The 24,625-nt window shown below is 64.0% G+C and overlaps 2 protein-coding genes across 2 annotated transcripts; both read right to left on the bottom strand.

Moving 5' to 3' along the window:
• Window positions 1-3,361: 3,361 nt before the first annotated feature.
• Window positions 3,362-14,348, bottom strand: LOC103204138 (insulin-like). The gene is made up of 3 exons (XM_042782117.1): window positions 14,162-14,348; window positions 4,760-4,979; window positions 3,362-3,572 (listed from the first exon to the last, which is right to left on the bottom strand). Exons 1-3 carry the CDS (start codon window positions 14,346-14,348, stop codon window positions 3,362-3,364), a joined length of 618 nt encoding a protein of 205 aa, XP_042638051.1.
• A 1,829-nt stretch (window positions 14,349-16,177) lies between these two features.
• On the bottom strand, window positions 16,178-24,397 carry TH (tyrosine hydroxylase). Its single transcript, XM_007949279.2, has 13 exons — window positions 24,308-24,397; window positions 21,359-21,583; window positions 20,121-20,295; window positions 19,812-19,900; window positions 19,460-19,527; window positions 19,065-19,115; window positions 18,650-18,795; window positions 18,310-18,445; window positions 18,143-18,212; window positions 17,674-17,730; window positions 17,158-17,253; window positions 16,764-16,897; window positions 16,178-16,337 (listed from the first exon to the last, which is right to left on the bottom strand). Exons 1-13 carry the CDS (start codon window positions 24,395-24,397, stop codon window positions 16,178-16,180), a joined length of 1,497 nt encoding a protein of 498 aa, XP_007947470.1.
• Between the last annotated feature and the right edge of the window lie 228 nt (window positions 24,398-24,625).

Here is a 24,625-nt window from a genome sequence, read left to right as displayed (position 1 = left end):
CGCCGCTCCCGCGCTGCGAGCCTAGGCGAAGCCGCGGCCGAGCCGCCGCCGCGGGCAAGCTCGTGCCGTGCTTGGCGTGGGGACTCGGGGGGCACCCCCGGCTGCGGCCCACCGCCTGCCTGGGTGCTCCGCGAGCGCCTCAGGCCTTGGCCGGCTCCAAAACTACTGGGTTAAACCCATTTTTGTTTCGGTCATGCGAGAGGAGAGGCTTGGGGCAGCCAAGGAGAAAGAACGGGGGAGGCGGTGGGGCCCAGGCCTGCGGGGCACCGTGGTGTCAGGGGCCTACTTTCAGTTCTTTCACAGAATTTTCACGAGAGCCACCCACCCCTGCGGGGAAAGTCCAGTCGGTAAAAGCAAACAGTGCAGCCTCTGGAGCAGATGGGGCTGCCCACAAGGTCACCCCTGGAACTGGACAGTGTTGGGGTGGAGGCCCAGCCTGGGGTCCCGGGGCAGCCACACTGCTGGGGGAAGGACAGCAGACGGTGGGGACCCTGGAGAGAGACAGTGGGCACTGTTTGCCCCAAGTGTCAGTCCAGAGTGGGACAAGGACCAGAAGGGCCCCCCCCCCCGGGCAGGCAGGGGTTAATACTCTGGGGCAGGTGTGGTGAGCCAGGCAGGGCCAGGGCATCTCCTGCAAGTTAGCTTGGTGAGGCGGAAAGCCCCCCCCCCCGTGAAAAATAGTCCATTCCCCCCCAGCCCAAGGCACGGGGGTGGGGGGGGAATGTTCCCCCTTCAAATTCCAGTTCTCATCAATCACCCCATGGCCCATTCCAAGAACATCTGGTCTCAGCTCCCCCACCCAGGACTGCCCCCCTTCCGCTCCTTCAGCCTCTGCACTCTCCCCCAGACTGTCTTTCTGGCCTGGAGGAGGGGCTCCAGCAGGGAGCCTTCGGGGAAGCCTTGGGTGTGACCATGTTGCTGCCCCCTCTGTGGCGGCTGGAGAAACTCGGGGTGGGGGACATTCAAAGCCATCCTGTCTGCGGGACCCCCCGGTCCCTGCGAACCGGGCAGATTTCAGAGCCTCCTCTTGGCTCCCCCAGGGTGGGGGAGATGTAGAGCCGTGCCTGTGGCTGTGTGGGGGCGCTCGGCTCCCCACATTTCCTCGGGGCCTGCTTCCCTGGCTGGAGAGACGGGTGTGGAGCCCCTGGGAGGTGATCCCACTGTGACCTGTGCGGGGCCTTCCCTGCTTTCTGCCCACAGGACACCTGCCCGGAAGCCCACCGAGCAGTTCGTGGAGACACACCGGGACCTTCAGAGGTAGGAAGGTGGCTACCAGCACCTGGGGTACCAACGGGAGCTGTTGCCTGTTGCGGGGAGGCCTGCCACCGGCAGCAGTGTCTGGGGGGTGGCACACGTGCTTGCTTCCCCGCCCCTGCGGGGCTGCCCGCTGATCCCTCGCCATATTTAGTCAAAAGAGAGGCCCCGGGGGCAGGCCCAAGGCTGGGGCCAAAGCAGTGCCCAGGGCTCAAAAGGCACTTGGCTGTGCCCCCACCCCCCCGCACGGACCACTGAGGGTTCTGCCCCATCATCTCTTTCTCATGGATTTCCAGCCCCCCAAGGTAGGGAGGGCCCCACCAGCAGCTTGAGGCCTGTGTGGGCCAGGGGTCTCCCCTGCCCAGAGTGCTCACACTTCTAGAAACTTCAGCCCCAAGTGTCACGCTCCCTGCAGCCCTTTCCCCCCTCCACCCCAGCCAAGCTGGGCTCTCTGGAGCGGCCAACACCAATTCCAAAGTGCGCAGCCACCCCCTGGAAGATTGGGACTCACCCCACAGAGCCCGACCCGTCCACACCAGCTCCCTCCCACCAGCTTCTCATCTCCCACCTCCAGCTCAGAGCACAGCCCCTCTCCTGGGGACGTAGCCCCGTTGTTTACAAACTGGCTTCACCCTCTTAGGATCCCTTGAGCACCCCTCCCTTGCCCCCCCATAGGGCGCCCTCCATGGAGGCAAGGACCATCAGCTTCACCCTGGGATATGCGGCTCTGCGCCCAGCATCTGCCTGGCCACCCGCCACACCAGGGACCCGCACACACCGGGCCGGAACCGCCAAGACCCGATGGCATAAAACCTTCCCATGGTGGATGAATAAAGTCAGCGCTGACCAAACCAAATGCCCAAAGTATGTCTGGCTGGGCTGGGCTGGGGGCTGCAGGGGGCTGGGGGCTGGCCGTGTGCTGGGGGAGGACTGGAATGCCACCGCTATTCGACCCCTGATTTGACTCAGGCTTGGAACTTGTGATGCCCTTAAGAAACCTGACTTCTCTCTGGGCTGGACAGACTGACTTGGGGTGGGGGCAGGGGTCACCTACATGTCCCCCCCTGCAAGATCTAAAGGCTAGAACAGGGTGGTCTCTGTCATTCTTGGCTTAGGGCTTAGGCTCAAGGACATAGACCCACCTGCCAACCCTCACTGCAATGTCCCCCCAAGGCCCTGCGCACCCCTCAGGCAGCGGGGTCTCGCCCATCTTTCTCCCGCTCCCAGTACCTGGTCCATGAACGGGAGCACTGCCACCTGGGCCTGCTGGGGCTCAGGCTGGGGGTCAGGCCGGGCAGGAGGGTGAGCCGGGCGGGCGGGGCGAACCGGGGGTTCCTGGTGCTGGGATCTGGCCAGGAGCTTGCTTGCTTGCTCGGAGCCCTGAGAGACGCTTCTGACCACAGGCCCTTTCTAACCACCTACTCCCACCACGCACACAGGAAGTCCTGCCAGCCTCCCTAACACAATGGGACAATGACATTTGTAACTCCTTCAGAGACTTGACAGGACACGCCTCACACTCATTGGACCACCACTCCACTTGTTCTGCCCAGTTCTGAACAGCCAGGGGGCTGAGCCGTCACTCACTGTGACAAAAGGGGACATAGAAAGCTCAGGTGCCCCACAGCCAAGCAGCCCAGGGCCAGGTCCCGCATTTAAGTTTCCCCTCCCTCCATTTCTCTCCTGGGCCCCAAATTCTGTCTTCACAGGACCCTCCTCTGCCCCGTGGCTGCCGGCCTTCGGCCTCCCCCTCTGCCCTGCCTCCCTTCCTTTGACCTCCTCCAGGAGCTCCCTCTGAGCACAGCAAGGGTCTGGAGACACCGGGAGCTGCTCCATCCACTCCTGAGCCCCTTGGAGGTCAGCAGCCCTGGCATGACAAGGACCTGCACTGGGGCCACCAGAGCCCTGGCTCTAGCTGCTCGGACGCCATCTGTGACTCGGAGGCCCGTCAGCCTCTCCAAGCCCTGCTCCTTGTAAACGGGGTGCCTCCGCCTTGAGGGGCTGCAAAGACCGAAGGACAGCCGGTGCAGAGCCTGCCTGACACAGGAGAACGTGGCCGTGGGCTCTGGGACACTTACCTCTCGGGGGCTGGGGCCAGCAGCCAGCCTCAGTTCTGCCCACGCTGGGATCTGTGGGCCCACACACCGCAGCAGCTCACCTCGGGGCTGGGATCGCGGGTGACTCTGGCCTGCTGGGGCTCAGGCTGGGGGTCAGGCCGGGCAGGAGGGTGAGCCGGGCGGGCGGGGCGAACCGGGGGTTCCTGGTGCTGGGATCTGGCGCCCACCTCCTCTTCTGTGTCGGCAGTGACTTTCCGGCCCCTGGCAAAAGCATGAGGTGGTACCAAGGCATGTCTTCTAAACCCATGGCACCAGCTCCCTGGTCCCCGCCCTGCCCTGGCTGGTCAGTGGGTGGCCTGCAGGTCACCTTGTCAGGGAGTGGGCAGTGTCCCCCTCCCGTCCCTGTAGCTGCCCAGCTCTCTTTCTTCAAAGCCCAATGGAAGGACTAAGGCGTTTCCCTAGAACGGGTGCCCCCTGCAGCTAAGCCTGAACATGTAGGTGAGGAGGAAGGAGACCCCTCTGCCGAAGTCTGCCCCCCTCCTGGCTGGGGGTGTGCTGCTTGTGTGTGTGTGTGTGTCAGGGTGGGTGTTGTTGCACATGAGTGGCTCGTCTTGGGGGATTCAGCACAAAAAGTACAAGCCCCCACCCACTGCCCAACACTCCAGCTTGAATGGAAGCAAACCCCAAAGGTGGGGGGTGAGTGGGCTTCTCTGTGGAAAGAAGCCCCTTCCTACAGCAGCGAGCTAGGTGGGTGGGAGGAGAGCATGAAGCTGTGAATGAATGGACTCCTGAGAAACTGCCCTGGCCCTAGTTCCAGAACAGGGGAGCCCGGGTGTGGGCAGTGGGGGAGCTGGATACAGCCTGGAGAGAGAAGCTTTCCTTTGGAACACTGCTGGGGCATCAAGTGGGCAAGACGCCTCTGTCCTCCTAACCCCCCTTCCCAGGTGGTGGTGGTGGGGTGCGGGACAGAGAGGGAAGTTTTCGTTCTAAAATGGCATTAAAAAAAAAAAAAAAAAAACTGCTCCAGGCTCTGGGGCTCACAGGCCCTTCTGCAGTTCTCCTGTTTGTCTTTCATTGGGTTGTGGGGGTGTGCAGCATGAAACTTCTCACAGAAAATCCCTGCCTCTCCCATTTGCAAAAACAGCTGTGCAAGCCTGCTGGGAAGAGCGGCCTGCCCTCCATCCCTGCCCCTCCTATTTTGCTGGCATATTGGGGAAAGAAGACTTGGTTTCCTTGCAAAACCCTCTCCACTCTACGCAGCGCTACAGAACAACCGTCTCCTCACCTGTGTCCCCTGCCTCCTCCAAGGCTGAGGCTACCCTTGGGGAGCTTTCCTGGGAGACAGCAGCAGCGGCCCCAAGCCCCAGCCCATCCACTCATGAACACTCAGGACACGGCACTTCTCCCGCTCTTGAAGGGTGTATCTGGAGGCAGGGACGCCCAGTTACCTGTACACTAGTTGCTGTGTTGTCCCGGCCGCTCCTGGACGGTGGATAAAGAGGACCGGGGAGTCACGGGTGCCCAGAGCTCTCTGCAGAAACTGCCTGGCCGATGATCCGCTGGTGGGGCCGATATTAGCCGTCACCGTCAAAGCAGGGGATTCTCTGGCTGCGGTGCCCAGACCCTCCAGCCAGGTGGTCGGGGAGGAGGTGGCCGACGCGGAAGAGGCTGCAGGGATGACCGAGGGCACTTTTAGGGTGTGCATGGTAATGGAGCCCCTAGAAGCAGGAGGACCTCTCTGCCACTGGGCAGGGCACCTGCCGAATGGCAACCGGGATATGGCTTTTGCCCCTCACCTCTTTGTCCCCTCCACACCTTTCGTTCCCTCTCTCAATAATTCCTGCCCTCTCTTGTGAATCCTCGAGCCCCTCCAAACCAGAGGGGCTTTGCTCCAACCCAGTGCTGCTGGAGCTAGTGGCTGTGGCACCTTCCCACGCCTGGGCACGGTGCATTGGGGGGTGAGGGCTTGGCCTGCCCCTGACCCAGCAGAAAGGCGTTTGTGGGCATAAGCCGGAAGCTGCCTCTGCCAGGCAGGAGGTGGGATTGGGCAGCGGATGTGCGGAATGGGCAGGATGGCACTTGAGTGACACTTGGCAGTTACTTGATGCCCTGGAATGCTGGTGGGCGTGGCACGGGTAAAATGGGAGGGGCCATGAGCAGGGAGGAGGCAGGAGTCCAGGGTGGACAGGGATCTTACTCCAGGTGCTCGGGCATCTGAAGCACACTGCAGCCAAACCCCTCCTTCTTCCAGGCATAGTGCCTCCTCCAGGGCAGGGACTCGGGCCCGCACTTCAGCACTCACGTGGGATCTTATCCTCACATTTCACATGTGGAGCCCACTGCTGAAGCCACTGCTTCAAGTAGTAGGCAGCAAGTGCCCCACTTGCAGGCTCTCCTGGGTAGGATGGCAAGTCCAGCTCACAGCCTTTTGAGCACCACTGAAACTCCAATGGAGGCCAGACTCAGCTGACAGCAGCTGGCACCCCACACACACACCTGGCCTAAAGCTCACTGGCAATGGAGCCCTCTTGTCTCAAGCAGGACAAGCGGGCAGGACAAACGGGCAGCAGAGCAAGGATTCACTGAGAGACAGAGCCAGGCATGCTCCCCAGAGGGCCTACTTTGTGCCCCTGTACCCAGTGTCCGCCCTCTAGGTCTGCACTACACAGCTTCCAGCCTGTGTTAGGCTTAATTCTCCCCTTGTCCCTTGTCTGAACTTCCTCTGGAGGGACAGGGTGGCAGGGAGAACTGGGCTATCAGCAGGGAAGTGTGTCAGGCCTGAGGGGGACTCCAATCTGGGAGGCTATCTGGAAGAGGACTCCAAAGGTCCCAAAGCCACCCCATCCCGTAGAAGGAGCGCAGGCAGGACGCCTCACATGGCTAGGGCCCCGAGTCAGGCCTGAGCACGAAGATGGGATGTGGTTCTCCTGTTCTTTTCACCATGAAGCAGCCATTTGTTCTGGTTTGGGGCTCTGTGGCTTGGAGGCCCTGGAGCTGGGTACTGCCCCCTGCTATCGGCTTCAACCTGCCCGATTACTGCAAATTGCCTTTGGGTAGACTCAGCTAGGACTGCCTATGCTGTAGGTGGGGCTAGGGCATGTGAGGGGCTGACCCCAAACCAGACAAGGGGGTCTCTGGGGAGTCTCACTCCCAAGATGTAGGATGTGGGAGGTGGAGGAGCCGAAAGGGAAGGGTTCTGTGGCCCACAGGTCACAACCCTGTAGACATGAGCCTCCAGCCCTCAGCAGGGTACTTGGGGTCCAAGCTTTGTCCTGGCCCAGAAGGGGCTCACTCCAACCCAGGGCTATTTATTCTACCAGGACCCCTGAATGGTTAGGCAAGATGGGGTGAGGGGAGCTGCGCACGGGAGACCAGCTAAGCCATGGTGCCACTGAGGCAGGGCTAGAGACATTGGGGTTCAGTAAGTTGAGGTGTGAAAGCTGGGCCCCCCAGCCCTGCACTCCAAACGCTTGAAGGGGAGTTCCCATGTAGGGGAGGGGATATAAGACCTAGAGGGTATATAAAGGTGGGGAGAGGAAACACAAAAGGGACAAAAATTGGGGTGCAGGGGTGAGGGACATGTGACAGCATGTCTCTCCTTATCCCACTGGCTCTTAGGCTTGGAGAGAGCCAGCCTGTCCTGGGGTTCCCACGGATCCTCATTTATGCAGGAGAAAGTTGTGGGGACCCCCCTCAGTCTCAAGAACCACGTTGCCACCACTCAGCTGTTATGTGGCCTCGTGCTGACACCTGGTGGCCATCTCTAGAATTACAGTGGCATAGTCCAAAGCTTCCAGGTGCTGTGGTTTGGGCCATCCCAGTGGGTGCCAGGCCACTGGGGGAGGGGATTTCCCTCACAGGAGATGGGGGACAGGTGGGTTCTTGGATCTGAGTTTCCCCCGGCGTTCCAGGGCTGAAGGGAGCTGACGCAATCCCTCGTTAGGGCTGTGCACGTGCGTGCGCGGGCACGCGTGAGTGTGCGCAGGCATGTGCGTGCGCGCACCTTAGTGTGTGCGTGTGTGGCGCAGGGTGGGTACCCAGAGCCACGACGTAAACCTGGAAGGCCTTCCCAAAGCACTTCTCCGTTTGTGCTGACAACGGGAGGGAACTTAATTATTTAATATTAAAATAAAACCAGACGTACTACTGCGGGGCTGAGGGCAGAATGCTGCGACCCCTTCTGAAGCAGGGCCCCTGAGGAGGGCGAGGGCTGGACGACCTGCATCCTCTGCACCGCGTCCCCTGTTCGCTGCCTGGAACCAGAGCTTTCCAAATCTGGCCCGAGCCTGACACCTTGTGGCCAGTCCGAGAAGTTGCAGCTACGACCCAGACACTACCGTGAGGAAAACTACAGGGCAGCTTCCCCAAGCCTGGGGCGTTTAGAGGAGAGGAGGAAGTGACCCATGATCCCCCATCCTGAGCACCCCAGCTTCCACCCTGCAGCGTCTGGGTCCTGTGTGGCCTAGCCACCAGCCCTCGGCCAGCCCTGCGGGTGTGGATGCTTGGCCCCTGGGTGGCATGGCGCCCCTCAAATGCACAGAAGCCGGCAGATCCTGGAGCAGAGAGGCTGCCAGGTAGGGCGGGGGCCAGGCCGATCCTGCCCCAGCCCCGGCTCAGGAACAGCTCTGGACACTGAGCCGGTGCAAAGCCCAGCTCTGCAATGGACTGGCTTGGACAAGCCACCTTGGCTTGAGTCCTGCCCCCATGCGGATGCCCATGAGTGGTACGGCCTAGAGACGACCATCAAACACTGAATGTCGCCTCTAGAACGTTTATTCTCCACATTGACATGGGGTCTAGGCCAGCCCTGGAGGCCTGCCTTAAAGCCGCTGCCTCCAGCACATTGCCTGTGAGGACTCAGATTTGGGGGAATGGAGACCGGCCTGGGACAGCTCCATGATGGTGCTGCAGAGCAGAGACTGGGGGAGGAGGCTGGGGGTACCTCCTGGGCTACAGAGACCCCTTCACACAAGGAGCCTCAGGCCTCAGGAACACAGGGACCCGCAGGTTCCACCTTAGCGTCATGAGCCTCTCCCAGCCCCTCCATGTGGAGTGTGCTAAGCCCCGGGACACCAGCCCCGGGGCTTATTCCTCGGGGAGCTGGTCCGCGTTGGGAAGGTGTCTCCCACACCCCCGTGGCCGTGCCTGGAGCCATGAAGATGGTGCCTTTCCCACACAGGACAGGTCTGTGTCCTCTGGCCAGTGGTCCCAGCCTCGTCATAACCAACCCTGCGGACCCAGGCTCCAAGAGCCTCAGCTGCTCCCACGACTCCCAGGGAAGAGCCGCCGATCGGCCAAGGGTGTCCCCAGGGCCTGCAGCCCCAACCCCTGCAGAGGCAGCCACCCTGGTAGATACCTCCTGCTGGACCCGCCTGCCCTTGGATCGGCCTATTGTCCCTGCACCCAGTCAGCCTGATGTCCACCCCTTTCTTACTCAGCAGCAAGGGTTCCAGGCCAGCCCGGGCCCACTGGGGATGGCCTAGAGACGGCAGCTCCATGGAACCCTTGTGTCCCGACAAGGGGGCATGGGCAGCATCTGGAGCCACTGCGTGTCCAGTAGCAGCCTGGCATGGGCGAGGCCTCCTCCTCCAGGAAGCCTCCCGGAGGCCCCAGCACCCCCTGCTGTCTCACAGCAGCTCTCCTTCCTGCCTGGACCTGGGCTCTCTTCCCCCCTTTCCCACTGCTGGGCCTGGGCTGAGTCCTCGCCTGCAGGCAGCCATGGAGGCTCATGGCTCCCCCACCCGTGTCAGTGCACGTCAGACCTCAGGGGCAGGGCTGGGAGCCCAGAGCCACAGGCCCCCCAGGGCTGACGTCACCCACTGAACCACCAACACGCTCTGCACCTCCTCCAGGTTTCTCAGGTCTGGACCCTGAGGTCCAGAGAGGGAGACAGCCTTCCAAGTTCACACAGCAAGTCGGGGATGTGGGCGGCGAGCCTGGTGGAGGCACAGGGACTGGCTGGACCAGGACCAAGCTCTGAAGGGACTTTGAAGAAGAAAGCTGCAAGTCACCAGTGTGGGAGGGGGCGCCGTTGGGGCACCAGTTGGGGGGTGCTGGTGGGAAGATGATGGCAGATGCCAGTGGGGGGACATGGGGTGCTGTTGGAGGGCCGGCGGTGGGGGTACTGTTGGGGTGCCGGTGGGGGGGTGCCGGAGGGAGTACCAGCTCTGTTTTCCAAAAACACAGATGGGTCACAAAGGAATATGGGGCCACCATTAGCCCTGCCCCCCAAGTTTCTGCTGAGGCAGCCCCAGCTGGGGGCAGGAGGGGGTCCAGCTTCATCTAAAACCATTCCCAGAGAACCTGCAGCCTTGGCCCCAGGAGTCCTTGGTTCTAGATATTCTGGTGTCTATGGGGAAGAGGCGGGGAGGCAGACCCCCACTGCATTTGGGGCAAGGGACCCCAAGCCCTGGCTGGCCTGTGGACACTCTGGGCCTGGGTCCCCGGGGCCCCCTGGACATAGCTCCCCATCCAGTGCCCAGCTGTGGGACAAGCAAGTCCTGGGAGGCAGTCTGCAGGGTTCCCCAGCCCAGTGGGCACCTCAGAGCTTGTCCCCAGTCACCCATCCCTGGCCAATGGGCAGTAAGTGGGGTTCTGAGCTGAGGGCTGGGTGCTGGCAGGCTGGGCTCTGTGGGCCACCTGCCTCTGCAGTTTCTGAATGAACCACCCTGCTGTCTCTCGCAGGCAGAGGCCTGGGACACTACTTCCAGATGGGAGGGTGGTGGGAGAGTGGAGTGGGGGGTGCTGCCCCGCCCTGTTGATGTCTCCAGTTCCCAGACCCTTGCCCACCCCCACCCCCAAACATTTTTTCTGCATTTGAACTCTGTCCACCCAGCTCCGGGCTGGGAGGATGGGTGCCCATGTGACAGCTGGGCCCCATCATGGCACCTCCTGGGCCTGATACCCCACCTCTCAGCAAGGACAGAACCTGGCCTTCAGCTCCGGTGGTCAAGGAAGAGATAAGCAGAGCCAGGGGGTGCAGCCTACCAGCAGCCCCCAGACTCAGTGTCCCCCGGGCCCTGGAGAGCCCACGTAAGGGCCCACCTGGGCAAGGACCAAGGATGGGCTGGGGCGGCGGGGACACGGGTGGTTGGGTGAAGTTCCCTGAATCCAGGGGCTGGGGGCCAGACCCAAGGCTGCCCAGCTGCCCTGTGTGCCCAGGGGTGAACTGGGGAGCAAGACCCCCGGATTACCCCCTCTCATCCTCAGGACTCCAGGCAGCCCCCCAACCAGGCACCCCTACAGCCCCGTGAGTGCCCACGCAAGGGGATGTATGAGCGGGGCCACATCTCTCTGGACAGTGGACTACCACAGAAAGAGACCCAGGGAAGTAACTGTGCATCAAAAATGAGGTTCTGGCGCCCTCTGCTGGCGAGTCTTCAAATGGCCAGCCTGGCTGTGGCCACAGGTGGAGTCTGCCCGGAAAGCCCTGCTGGGGAGGGGTGGCCCTATGTGGGTCCAGAGGGCTGCAGCTGTGCCTCCGCCCACAGCGTGGCTGGACGTGGATATGCCTCGGGCACTGCCCGCCATCTCTCTGGGAGCCTTGCCCAGTGCCATTTGGAGGTTGTCCCTTTGGGCCTGGGTCCCTACCGGGCACTGAGCCAGCAGGCAGGGCTGCCCTCAGCACCCCTGCGTCCACCTTCTGTACTCCCCAGGGTCTGTCCTGGTCTGGACGCCAGCAAGGACGGTCAATATTTACTGCTGATGCTGTCGCCAAAAAGGCAAATAACAGTGCCAAGGGTAGAAGTGCCAACTCAGCCGAGGATGCAACCCGGGAGGCCTACCTGGAGGCAGCTGTGCCCACCAGCAAGACCTCTTGAGACTGGGGCAGGGGCAGGCACTCTGTTCTAGGGACAGAGCCTGGCTCCGGGCCTCAGACTCCCCATGAGGAGCTGGGGTGCCAGGCCCAGCCACACACATGTGACATGGGACAAGGAGACAGACAAGTGCAACATATGCATTTGGGCACATGTGTGGGGCCAGCTGGCTACAATGGGGCAGCATTCCCCAGACCCCACCAGGGACTGTCCACATCTGTGAGGGCCAGCAGGTCGGGGTCTTGGGAAGCTGCAGGTCAGGGGACAGCCAGGCTCCAAGGGGGTCCAGGTCTGAGGGAGAAAACCTGAGCTCCCTCCCCATGCCCAGAGGGTTGGGCAAGGTGGGCCGGCCTGGGGGCAGAGGCCTGGGGGCTCTGTGATCAGCACCAGGAGCCTAGAGCTGAGCCATCTCCTCCACCTCTGGGCCCCGTGACTTTGGGCTGCCCCTTGTCCCCTGCCCCCATGACCTCATCCATGTGCCAGTGATAGGGAGATGACCCACTCTCCAAGCCCCCAAGGCTCTTTGTGGAATCTTTTCAACAGAGGTCCCGGGGACCAGGCTGGGACACATCTCATCGTGGCTACAAGGGACAGAGGGCAGCGGTCTGCCACAGCTGGACACGGCTGGGCCAAGTTGTTTCCGGGAGGGCGTAGAATACACTCTCCTACACCCCAGGTCAAAGGCCTCCCGGGAGGAGGTGGGGTCCCAGAAAGCCTGACCCTTCCACAGATGCTTCCAGCTGCTCTCAGAGCCTGTGGGCCTGGGATGGACCCCCACTGTCCACCTGAGGGGGAGGAGCCGCCCCCAGCCCTCCCCCAGAGTCTTCCAGCTGGGCCCACTGCCCTTGAGGGCTCCCTGTGGCCGGCTCAGCCGTGCAGACCTACCTCCGCACCTGCGGGACACCCGCGCCTCCACCACGCAGCTGAGCGGCCTGGGCTCCCCTGGACGGTCTGCTTGGGATCGGGCCACCTCTCCCCACCTCTTCCGGGTGCAGTGTCCCCTGTCCTCTTCCAGCCGGCCCTGACCCACTCCAGGGGCGGAGTTTGCTGGGGGCCTGTGACATCACTTGTTGTGATGGGAGGGGTCCAGCCAAGAAGGGGGCTGGGAGGAAGCCCCTGGGCTGCACGGAGGTGCCTGGCCAGCTGGCCCTGGTGCAGGTTCCGCCCAGCTCTAAGGTGGGCCTCTAAGTGGCTGCGGCCACCTGGGCCCAGGTGCCCAATTCTGGCCCTGGCCACCCAGCTCAGCCCAGGCGGCGATGGCAGGACAGATGTAGATTGGTTTGGCCTGGGTGGCTAGAGGGCTGGCCGGGCCTCTGGGCAGCAGGGTCAGCTGCTGACCTCAGGCCCGGCTGGCCCAGGCAGCCCCCAGGCTCACCTCTGCCACTGGTTGGACTGGGTGCCTAGCGGAGCCAAGCTCAACTCCAGTGGGTGCTGGAAGGAGGCTGAGGTCCGGAGTACCCAAGCTTCTTCAGGGTCTCCCCAAAACTGAACCCAGTGTGGCCTTGTCCTTGGGGCACTCAGGCACTTTTGGGACAGCCATCCCGTTTGTGGTCAGCTGGGCCTGGCTGCCAGATCTTTGTGGAGGTGGGGCCCCTGGCCTTGGAGCCTTGTGCAAACCCCAGCCCCAATAATTGCACTATTTCTCCAGCCTCTTCTCAGTACCCATAGGGTTCTGTTTCCCCTTGGCCAGTGGGCGCCCTCTGCCTGGTACCATGGAGCTCTGCATCTCCCCTCGGCCAGTGGGGGCCCTCTGCCTGGTATTTGCAGGGCTCTCCGTCCCCCCTCGGCTAGTGGGGGCCACCTGGCCTCCCCCTTTCCTCCATGCACTAGCTGGACCTTACAGGACAGCCCCCTACACCCAGCCACAAACTTCTCTCCTAGAGAAATTCTCTGGGGGCTTGGGGGCTCCGGGCCCTGGGTGGAGCAAGGGTGCAGCACTTGGCAGGCCCACCCTGCACCCCCAGGCTCCCAGGGACTCCGATGGGCCTTCTCTGTGCATCCCTGAGGCAGACGGGGTAGGAGATCCTGGCTGGGGGACCCTCTAGGTGTGGTGCGTGCCCTGCCCCTCTGCACCCTATCCTGCCCAGTGGCCACGCCGCCCCGGCCGCACAGACGACAGACACGCAGAGCCGGCCCACGGGTTTATTGCTTGGGCTCTAGTTGCAGTAGTTCTCCAGCTGGTACAGCGAGCAGACACTGGTGCAGCACTGCTCCACGATGCCACGCTGTTGCCGTGCCACCTCTGCGGGGAAGGGCTGGGGGCCGCCCGCGCCCACCATGCCCGCTGCGGGACAGACGGGGACGAGCCGGTCAGAGAAGGGGCGTCTCCGCCCGCGCCCACCGCGCCCTCTGAGGGACTGACAGGATGAGCCGGCCAGAGAGGGGGCACCCCCGCCCCGGCCTGCAGGGCCCTGGGACAGTGGGGTTTGTCACCGTCTCTGTACCCCTCCTTCCCACTCAGCTCAGAGGACAGGGCCGCCAGGTGCCAGCACGGAGGCCTGGGGGCCAAGCCCACACATGGAGCTGCTCCTCCTCTAGACCCAGGCAATGCCACAGCCAGGACCCCAAACGGGGGCCCGCGCCAGCCCACCCCTCTCGGCCCACCCCGGGCCCTCTGGGCACCCCTGAGACAGGCCCCTCCCACAGACACAGCCTCGGGCTCCACCCCACTCAAGGGTGATGGCACCTGCCACCCCACCCCACCCTCCACAGCAATGTCACCAGGGCTTGGTGCCATGGTGCCAGCCCTCCTGTAAGCCGTGTCGGCGCCCGGAGGGGAGAGGAATGGGGGTTCTGGTTTGAGCCGCAGCTAAGGGAGCAGCTGGGTGCGGAGGGGACAGGGCACCATGCTCTGAGGTGCCATTGGCTCGGGCTGTGAAGTGTTGGTCCCAACGCCATCCTCCCTTCCCACTCCCAGCCCCGGTCCAGCTGTGCTGTGCTGCGGACTTTGTTTTCCTTGTAAAATGCCTCCCTGGATCCCTCGGAGAGCCACATGCTCGCCCCTGCCAGGGAGAAGCGAGGGGTGGGGCTCACCCTGCAGGTCCTCTGTCTCCCGGCGGGTCTTCGGGGTGTAGAAGAAGCCACGCTCCCCGCACACCAGGTACAGAGCCTCCACCAGGTGAGAGCCGCACAGGTGCTGGCTGACAAAGGCGCGGGCAGGCGGGGGTGCCCCGATGGCCAGCAGGGCTAGCAGTGGCAGGAGGCGTACCCACAGAGCCATGGCAAGGACCTGGGTACAGGCAGGGTTGAGGCCGGCTGGGGGCTCACACCCCTCCCCCAACACTCAGCCTCAGGACCCCAGGCAAGAGCCCCGGCCCCCTGCGCCCTTGCAAGGGGCTAGCCTGGTGTCCAGCACCCGGCACCCCAGCACTCAGCCCCAGGCGCCCAGAAGAGGAGCCCTGGCCCCCTGCCTCCTTTCAAAAGGCCAGCCTAGGGTCCTGCACCCACACAGACCTGCTTGCGATAGCCACAGGGTAGGCAGGGGTCCAGACAGCTGGGGGCAGCCAGCGCACTAGCTTTATAGCTCCTTCCCCAGCCCACCTCCCTGGCCCCCAGCTTGCCACCTGGCCCATTAGAGCCCTGGGGGTGGGAGCAGCAGATGGCCGGCTGGGGGCTGAGGTGGCACTTTCTGGATCATTTCCCCAGAGATGGACCTGTGGGCACGTCCCTGGTCATCTGCACCTCTGGCTGAAGGGTCATTAACATCTTAACAAGGGTCTTGATGACCCTGCTTTCCGTATCCCAGCAGGAGACGGTGCCCCAGCACAGCGATCGCACCCGGCCCCACTGTTTCCACGTCAGTCTGGAGAGCTGGGGGCAGGGGATGGCAGCAGGGCAGCCGAGGGGGTCAGATCCTGCCCCTGGCATTCTGGCCCCCTAGGACCCCTCTCATGGCCGTAGGGGACAGACCTGCCCCAGGTGCGACCCCTGGGGGGGGAACGAGATGGCTGTGGGACTCCACAGGCTCACACTGTCTCTCTCCGGCCCGTTCTTCATTTTTAAAGTGGGGGAGCAGACGGCCCCATGTGCAGCCCCCAGGACTCCATGGACCAGGTTCCTTTTGATCCTCACCCCTCATGCTGGCCCATGGCCTGCACCCCGCCTTGGGTGGCCTTCCTTAGCAATCTTCTGGGGTGAACCCCCACCCTGTGAGCCACGAGACTGAGGCTGCCCCAGCTCCTCCACCCCAGCCCTGTGTTGGCCGGAGTTAGGGCCCAGACTGGCATCTTTGCACTCTTCAGCACACATTTCTGGGAGCCCGTAGGCCCCTCTTAGCTTCCAAGTCCTGCTCCCAAGCCAGGGGTGGGTGCGCTGAGGAGGCCAGAGATGGCTGTGCAGAAGGCCAGGCTGTCCACCCACCCCCCGGCCTGCCCTGTTCCTCTGACATCCTCAGGAACTCTACCCTGCCCTCTTCCTACAGGGGACTCCTGGGCACGGGGAGATGGGGTGCGACCATAACGTCCTCCCCCATCAGCACAGCCTGGCACTGCCCTCGGCCCCAGGGCTGCAGGTCAGCCAGACCCTGCCTCCACACTGCTGGCTCCCACAGAGACAAGAAGTCCAGCTTGTACCCCCTCAAGGTCTGAGATGTCACTGGGGGTCTGAGCAGGCTGGGCCCCTTGGCCCAAGCAGAAAACCAGGCCGAAGGGGTGGAGAACTCCCTTCTGGCCTGAGCCCCCCCACATGGCAAGTCAGTGCCAGACCCATCCCCGAAGAGGTAGACAGAGGAGAGACTAGGCCAGGATGTGAGGGCCTAGAATCCGTGGGCAGAGCTGGGTCCCTGGGAAGACACAGAGCCCCGTGCAGACAGACAGACAGACAGACACACACACACACACACACACAAACACACACGGTTCTGTCTTTATTGAATCATGAAGAGTGGTGCCCCACTCGGGGCCGGGACAGCAGCAGACGCGACACACCTGGGCAGAGCTGAGAAGCGGGAGAGTGGGGGCTGGGGTGGTGCCCATGACCAGCCCCTCACATGGACCTGTGCCCTGGGGCAGGGCAAGCAGGCTGGCAGGAGTGGGGATCACGGCCCTGCGCCTAGCCGATGGTGCCCAGCGCGTGGCCGAGGGCCTGCAGCTCATCCTGGACGGCCTCCAGTGAGTGCTGGATGGAGCGGGGGCTGTCCAGCACCTCAATGGCCAGCGTATACGGGTCGAACCGCACGGAGAAGGGGCGTTGGATGCGTGTGGCGTAGCTCCTAGAGAGGGCAGGGCAGCCGGAGCGCTCAGACCCCTCCAAGACTTACTCGAGAGCGCGTCCTGCCCACCATCCCCATGCAGGTGGGGAGACTGGCGCCCTCTGAGGGCTGGGGCAGTGGAGACCACTGTGGTCTCCCATGCCTCCCTGCACCTCCCAGCTCAGCCAGCCCTCCCCTCAGGAAGCCCTCCTGACTATACCCTGAAGAGTCCTGGGGTGCGTCTCAGTCCCTAAGCCTATTTGGGGATCCAGCCCTCAGGGCACCCCAAGAACCTGGCCCTGCAGCCCCCAGCTCCTTGGGGCTCCTGCTCAGGGAGGCTGTGGCAGCTGTAGGGGGGCCGTAACCGAGGGTGGGTCTCCTCGGGTGTGAAACGGGTTCACAGGCCCGGCCCGGCTGCACCGTGTGGGGACATGGCACGGTGTCTACCTCAGCTTGTCCCTGGCGTCCCTGAAGCTCTCAGACACGAAGTAGACTGATTGGTATGTCTGGTCCTGGTAGGGCTGTATGGCCGCGGCATCAGGGTCGAAGGCCCGGACCTCGGGCTCCTCCGACAAGGAGTGCTGCAGAAGGCGGGTCACTCAGGGCCCGAGGGAGTCGGGGCTGAGCCTCGAGGCCACAGTTACTCCGGTGCGGACACCCATCCCTCCTCCTGGCCTCTCACTGTCCAGAAGGGGCCGCCGCAGCTCGATGACAGAGGCTGGTAACCCCAGGAACCCGTTCCTCTAAGGGGGTGGCTAGGCCCTTGCCAAGCTTCAGCCCCCATGGAGCGCCCAGCGCGGCAGGGAGGGATTGGGGCCCCTGCCCTTCCCCGTGCGCTCACCAGGAGCTCCCCGTAGGAGGAGAGCAGCCCCGCGCCGTAAGCCTTCACCTCCCCGTCCTGCTTGCACAGCCCGAACTCCACCGTGAACCAGTACAGCTGGGGGACGGACACGGTCAGTGCCAGCCGCGGACACCAGCCAGCGGTGCAGGCTACTCGGGGCCTGGCAAGGGGTCCCCGTGCCAGGGACCCTCTGCCCTGCGCAGATGTGGCGATTGGGCGGGACCTAGCCAGCATCAGCCCGGACCCTGAGCCCCGCCCCCGGGGAGGCTGGACGCCCTGAGCCCCGCCCCCGGGGAGGCTGGACGGCCTGAGCCCCGCCCCCCGGGAGGCTGGACGCCCTGAGCCCCGCCCCCAAGGCGGCTGGATGCCTGAGCCCCGCCCCCCAGGAGGCTGGACGCCCTGAGCCCCGCCCCCCGGGAGGCTGGACGGCCTGAGCCCCGCCCCCGAGACGGCTGGATGCCCTGAGCCCCGCCCCCCGGGAGGCTGGATGCCCTGAGCCCCGCCTCCGGGACCCACCGTGGAGAGTCTCTCAATTTCCTCCTCGGAGGCTCCCAGGGACGCGAGGCCGATGTCCTGCGGAGGGAAGAGGAGGCTGAAGCGGGGTGGCTGGGGGCGAGCGTGACGTGGGGTGCTGGGTATCAGCAGCCGCCCCTGGGGGAACCCTGATGCGCTGCCCAGGGTGCAAGCTCCCCAACCTGCTGCCCCGCACCGCGTGCTGCTGTCCCGCGGGCAGCCAGCAGGTGTCAGCAGAGGCCGCGGGAACGCAGCCCGGGCCCGCACGTGGAGGGAGGGGACAGCCGGCGGAGGGGCAGGGCCTGCTGGAAGGTGCCACACGCCCCACGGGGCTTACCGTCTCCCCCTGCTCCAGAGGGCCGGCGCCCTAAAGTCACCCGGGAGTTGGGTGCAGGGCGGAGCTGGGGCCAGCGGCCCTCCTCACCGCCCGCCCCACCCCCGTGCGGGGCTGACCCGCGAGCCCAGGCCGCACCTGCGAGAACTGCGCGAAGGTCCTGTCGGCCAGCATGGGCACGTGGCCCAGCAGCTCGTGGCAGCAGTCCCTGCGGGGCGGGGGGGAGGAGGGCACGTGGGAGCCCGCTCGGCCGCAAGGGTGGCCCCAAGGCCTGCCCGCAGGCTGCACGGGCCCCGCGCACTCACGGCTCCGGAGAGTGCATGGGCGACGACGCGTGGCGGATGTACTGCGTGCACTGGAACACGCGGAAGGCCAGGCTGGCCAGGAAGTCGCGGGCGGACAGCAGGCCGGCCACGGGCCGCAGCTGGAAGCCCGTCCGCTCTGCAACCGGTCAGAGCACAGGGCGTGGCGGCAGATGTGGCTCTGGGAGTGTCATGGGGTGGGCGCCACTAGATGGGAGTGTCATGGGGGCGATGGGCTGGGGCGGGGCGGGGAGGGCGGCGCACAGTGTGGGGGTCGCAGGCAGCGGGGCACAGAGGGGCGCCAGGCTGCTGCCCCAGGGGGCACGCCCGGCCGCCCACGCACCCTTCAGGAAGCGGGACACGTCCTCCAACTGCGGGATGTTGTCCTCGCGGTAGCCGCTGAAGCGCTCCAGCAGCTCGAAGGCCTCCCGGTGCTCGCGGCAGGCGTGCGTGGCGTAGAGCCCCTTCAGGGTGGTGAAGACCTCCTTCCTGTGGGCGAGGGGCTCAGAGCTGGGGCTGCCCGTGAGCACCCGGCTCCAGGTCCCTCAGGCCTCTGAAGACCCAGCCACTGAGGCCTGGGGGATTCCAGGGTACCGGGGTCCATGCGGGGGCTGGCCATGGGCCCCCTGAGGTCATCCGCCGGCAAGAGAGGCAGCTTTTTCCTTCCAGGCTGAACATCTGAGGCTTGGGAAGCTCCCCCTTCCCTTGGCCCCAGACTCTCCTGGTGCCCACCCGCAGCTGGCCCTCACAGGTCTCACCAGGTGGCAACCTCCTCTGCCGTGTACTCCACGCGGGGGATCGGGTCGCCACTGCGGGAGGGAGCCGTGGTCAGGGAGGCCAGAAGTCTGCACACACAGCAGCTGTGCGGCCACGGCCCAGCTTTGCTGTGGACGGGCTGTGTGGCCTGTGAGCTGTGTGCCCACTGTCCTCAGCTCCCTCAGTGTGGCTTGGGGACAATGCCAGCACCCTCCCTGGAGCACTGTTGTGGGTGCAGAGGTCCACATGTGCAAAATCCTTGGAGAACCCCCCTGTCTGCTGCAATGAGCAAGGGGATGAAGGTGACCCCCTTGCTCCCCCCTCCCCCTGCCCAGCCTGGCGCAGCTGCAGGGCCAGGTCAGGGCCCTGGGGGTGAAGGTCCTTAAGGACCCCTTACTGCCGGTACTGGAAGGCTATCTCTGCAATCTGCTTCCTTCGCTGCCTGTACACCTGGTCCGAGAAGCCCTGAGAGCAGAGAGGGGCGGAGTCAGAGCCGAGGGGGTGGGGTCAGAGCCGAGGGGGTGGGGTCAGAGTGGAGGGGTGGAGCCGAGAGGGGTGAAGTCTGGCACTGTCAAGCCCCCCCACCGCTGCTGACTTGGGCAAGAGCTTGACCACGGCAATTCCAATGGTGGGCTGGGCAGCGGTTGGACAGATAGCCCCAAGCGTCAGGCGGGCTGAGCCCCCATGCTCACATCACACCCACAGACATGGGCACCCTGTCCGGCGGGAGGCCTGGGTGGAATGCTCACCGGGTGGTCCAAGTCCAGGTCCGGGTCAAACTTGGTGACCAGGTGGTGGCACTGGTCCAGTTCGGAGACTTTCCTTGGGAACCAGGGAACTTCATGGGACAGAAAGAAGGGGCTGCGTGAGTGGGAGCCTGCCCCACCCTCTGGCCAGGCTCCCCGGAGGAGCAGGTGGGTAGCAGGGGCCTGGGGGAGGGCTAGGAGCCCGTGGTGGACAAGGAGGGTGACAATCCCCTTGGAGCCTCCGTTTGCAGGAGTTTCTGCCCTTGGTCCCAAGGTCACTCGTCCCACCCATCGGCAGGGGTGCCGTCTCACTCTTGTCCTCCTTGGCGCCTCGAAGGTCCTCGGACACGCGGCGTAAAGAGCTGAGCAGGGAGGCCAGGTCGGTGCGGGGCACCTCGAAGCGGACGAAATACTCCAGGTGGGGGCCCCCGCCCTGAGGCCGGGCGGCTGGCCGTGTCTCCAGATGGTGGATCTTGGCTTCAAAGGTCTTAGGGCACGGAAGGGGGGTGGGGCAGGAGGGAGAAGGGAGGCAGGGGAGGAGGGCCTGGGCCTGCGGTCAGCACAGTGAGCCCCTCGCCCCACGGGTGGCTTCCCCAGCCCGCTTCCCACCACCGCACGACCAGCCCCCACCGCCCCGGCAGGATTTGCCATGAAGGGGAGTGGGGCTCGTCCTGCTGGTCTCGGTGGCCATCCCCACGGCAGCTCCCTTGGCTGCCTCTGGGTGGGTGCTGCCCACGTGTCCCCAGGCCTTGCCCACACACATCCCTCGATCCCAGCGGGCCTTTGTGCACCAGGGACGGCCAGCAGGGCCTGGACCCCACTGTGGTGATGGCACGGCTCTGTCCCCAGAGACTGAGTGGCAGCTGTGTGTGTGGGTGCTGGCCCAGAGACCCTCTGTGTCCCCGACAGCCACCACGCCATCACGTGGCAACCTCCTTGGCAACAGCCCTGTGGCCTTGCAGGGACTGGGCAAGGAGTCCAGCTCTAATGTCCCTTGGGAGCTTCTGCTGGGAGTTAGGTCACCTCCGCCTGGCCGGTGTGGCCGGAGCAGGTAATGCAATCAGTGGCCATGGCAGCCAGGGCCCCGTGCAGCAGGGGACCACACAGCCGTTCGACCCACTTCGCAGCTGCCCTGCCAGGGCTGTGCCCACTCCTGGCCCCACTGTGGGACAGGCAGAGGGCAGGGACACGGTGGCCCAGCTCTAGGGCGTGGTGAGGGTCCCCCACCCAGAGCAGGCTCAGATCTGTGCTTGTGCGAGGCTCTTGGAAGCCTCTCCTCTCATGGCCTGGGCGGCCACCATGCCCTGCACACAGATGACCCTGCACACAGATGGCTCTGCACACACATGTGCCCGTGGATGCATGTGTGCATGTGAGTTCATGCATATGACATATGTGCTGCATTTGTGTGTGTGCGTCTGCATGTATGTGCATTGTGTGTATATGTGTGGTGTGCACGCACATGTGCACGGTGTGCAGTGTGTGCAGTACATATACATATATGGTATGTGTGTGTGCACATGTGTGCATATGCTCTCGTTGGGCCTCACCTCAAACACCTTCATGACACGTGACAGGGGCACAGGCTTCATGCCCCGCAGGGAGAACAGCAGGTTTAGCACAGCGCGGCCCTCCTTCTCCTGGAAGGCCACGCCCTCCAGGGGGTCTCCGGGCTCCAAACAGGCCGCCGCCGCCGCTGCTGCCACCTCCGCCGCCTCCCTCTCCTTGCGGGCATCCTCAATGAGGCTCTGCCTCCGTCCGATGAACCGTGGGGACTGTGGGGACAGGCATTGCCCTGCTCACCCACAGGCATCTCCTGATGGCTCTGGTGGGGTCTGCACAAAAGACACCCAAGGACACGCAGGGAAGCCAAGCCATTTCTCATGATTGGGCACTCGCTGTGTGCTGGGGCCCCCACTGTGTGCTGGGGCATCCCCTGTGTGCTGGGGCCCCCACTGCATGCTAGGGCATCCACTGGGTGTCGGGGTGCCTGGCTGCTGAGTTCACACAAGGCCCAGGGCAATTCTGACTGCACTGCTCTGACTTCCTGCCATACTAGCTGCTGTGTCACCTCTGTCCCCAGGCTGGCCCTAACTGGATTAGGTGGCAGGAAGAGAGTCACTCAGGCAGCAGTCCCCTCCCCCCCTGAGCTGGACAGCAGTCAGGGCGGGGGGCAGGGGGCGGGGGGCAGGGGCGCAGCCTCCTAACCCTGCTCAGCCCCACAGCTGGCCCGTCCTGCAGTCCTCCCAGCCCCTCCGCAGGATTCGGGGGCTGTAACCTTGCCTGCCTGTCCCCATGGTTGTTGTTGTTGTTGTTATGTGCCGTGGAGTCGGCCCCCGACTCATAGCGACCCCTCCTGGGGTTTCCGAGGCAGTATCACTACGGAAGTAGGATTGCCCAGCCTTCCTGGCCCTTCCTATGTCAACAGCCCAGGGGACGGGGCTCGGCCTCACGCCTCCCAGTGCTCAGCCGTTTGCCCATGCCACCCTCCCATCTGCCCTTCCCCTCCCCCAGGGCCCCCGTCACCCCTCCAGCTCCATCGGAGCCCTCGTCACAGGGCACCTTGAGGAGGGCGTCCACTGCTGGCTGCTTGTCTGCCCCTGACTCCCGCTGAGCCTGAGCGCCCCCAGCCTGGCTAGGCAAGGCCATGCAAGTCTGGGCTCCCAGGGTTCTGGTCCCTGTAAGGGAGGGAAGCAGCTCCCGCCCTTGGCCCCAGGGGCCCCAGGACATCAAGCCTCTGGGGGAGTGGGAGAAGCCTCTCTGGGGGCCCTGCCCCATCTGGGGAGTGGACACAGCCACAGCCCCAGGCCGAGACTGGGGGGCAGGGTGTCCCAGGCCCCCATGAGGAAGGAATGGCATTGGAAATGGGGGAGAGGGTTCTTTACCCCACAGTGGGCTCCTGCTAAAGTGCAAAGAAATTGAATTCACCGCTAGCAGAGTTTTCGTTAAAACCTACAGACAGGCCCAGAGGTGACGTCTCCCCGGGGCCCATGGACTCCCCAGAACAGTGCGCCTGTGAGATCCCCGAAGGGCAGAATCTCCCAGGGATAAAGCTCAGAAGGCAGGGAGGGGAGGGAAGAAGGAGGAAGGGGATGGGAAACTCAGGGAGGAAGTGGGAAGGGAGCAGTTACACCTCGGGGATTACAAGGAATGTCACCAAACAAAATGTGTAGGAATTGTTGGCTGGAAAAGCAGTTTGCTCAGTAAACTTCTGCAAACAAAAGGCTGTGTCACAGGTCCCTGAGGCTGAAGGGGGGGTCTTCCTGACTGAGGAAGGGCCCCTGAGTCTACTCAGCCAAGGGGGCGGGCCGGGTCTGCACAGCACAGCCTCCCTGTACCAGGACCCAGGACATCTTCTGGGGTGTCAGCGAGGCCCCAGGTAGCAGGGTGTGAGAGGTGGGGTTCAAGCCAAGGGAAGTTCCTCTCTCCTTTCCATGGACAGGAGCACAGTGCACACAGTGGATGGATGGACGGAGAGTCGGATGCACGGGAGCACAGTGTACATAGCAGATGGACGGATGGACAGGCGGATGGGTGGATGGACAGATGGACAGACGGATGGGTGGATGGACGGATGGATGGATAGGCAGATGGATGGATAGACAGACGGATAGGTGAATGGATGGGTGAGTGGGTGAGTAGGTGGGAGGGAGGGAGGGATGGATGGCTAGATGGATGGATGGATGGATGGATGGATGGGTGAATGGATGGATGGATGGGTGAATGGATGGATGGATGGATGGGTGGGTGGATGGGTGGGTGAATGGATGGATGGATGGATGGAAGGGTGGTAGGTGGACGGGTGGATTGATGGATGGATGGATAGACAGACAAACAGATGGACGGGTGGGGGGGGGGGGGGGGGGGGGGGGGGGGTGGAGCACATTTCCGCAGAAACTGGATCACCCTCTGCCTTCAGTCCGTGCTCCCCAGCACAGCCGACCCACAGTCTCTCCGGGACTGGTTTGCTCCCCCCGCCCCAGTGCTGACCAGGGCAGCGGGGATGGGCAGGCAGAGGACTGGAGGAGGTGGGCAGGGCTCACAGCAGGGAGGTCACAGTGTGGGGGTCTCTTGTGACCTCAGACCACCTTGCTCATGGGAGCTCCTTTCTCAGCCCTCCACGGAGGTGCATCTTCCTCACTCCTGTCTCCAAGCTTCAGAAAGAAAACTCAACTTCTTGGAAGACAAACCCAAGGCAGAGAGGCCCCAAAGGATCGGGAGAGGGGCCAGCACATGCGAGGGACACTTCTGGGGACACGCACCAGCGCGCGTGCACACACACACACACACACACTCGGGTCCGGTCTTCAATGCTCTCCCCAGGCACAAACAGGCAGCCAGTGACACGGCCCCAATGTGAGGGCTCTGAGACCCTATGCCACCCCCCAGCCCAGAGCTGGTGTGGAAGCTGAGCCTGGGCTGACCCAGCAGCCTGGGGAGCAACTGAGGCACAGCGGCCAGGGCTTCCCGTCGGCTCCGGTGTCTACATGCGTCCTCACCATGATGGCCTCAGCCTGCTTGGCATCCAGCTCAGACACGGCGCGGCGGAAGCCCTTGGCCTGCGGCGTGGCGGCGTTTGGGGTGGGCATGGCAGCGAGGTCCGAGTCCAAGCCCACAGCCCTCTGCCAGTGGCCTCTTATAGGCCGGGCTGACGTCAGAGCCCTGTGGGTCCCCTCCTCCCTGCATCAGCCCCTCTGCCTCCTCCCCTGCCTGCTGCGCCCAAGGGCAGCGGGGTGGGCGAGCGGGAGGCAGCAGGAAAAGGGCTCTATCCCATTAAATCTAATTGCGTGCACGTCTCAGACACCCAGGCGGGGCTG

This window comes from Orycteropus afer, unplaced genomic scaffold (assembly GCF_000298275.1).
Source record: "Orycteropus afer afer isolate SDZICR_OR568_19922 unplaced genomic scaffold, OryAfe1.0 scaffold00244, whole genome shotgun sequence".
Classification (NCBI taxonomy): Eukaryota; Metazoa; Chordata; class Mammalia; order Tubulidentata; family Orycteropodidae; genus Orycteropus; species Orycteropus afer.
The sequence above is the reverse complement of the archived record's forward strand: the minus strand, read 5'-3'. Positions and strand labels throughout refer to the sequence as shown.

Bases quoted from the DNA above. Each gene is read 5' to 3' on its own strand.
- LOC103204138 (XM_042782117.1), bottom strand. From the start codon at position 14,348: ATGGCTCTGTGGGTACGCCTCCTGCCACTGCTAGCCCTGCTGGCCATC. The intron at 4,980-14,161 runs GTGAGCCCCACC...TCATCCCTGCAG, and splicing joins GGAGACAGAGGACCTGCAGG to CCTCTTCCGCGTCGGCCACC. The intron at 3,573-4,759 runs GTAACTGGGCGT...TGCTTTTGCCAG, and splicing joins ACACAGCAACTAGTGTACAG to GGGCCGGAAAGTCACTGCCG.
- TH (XM_007949279.2), bottom strand. From the start codon at position 24,397: ATGCCCACCCCAAACGCCGCCACGCCGCAGGCCAAGGGCTTCCGCCGC. The intron at 19,528-19,811 runs GTGAGCATTCCA...CTCTGCTCTCAG, and splicing joins ACCTGGACTTGGACCACCCG to GGCTTCTCGGACCAGGTGTA. The intron at 16,338-16,763 runs GTAGACACCGTG...TGCCCTCTCTAG, and splicing joins GACGCCAGGGACAAGCTGAG to GAGCTACGCCACACGCATCC.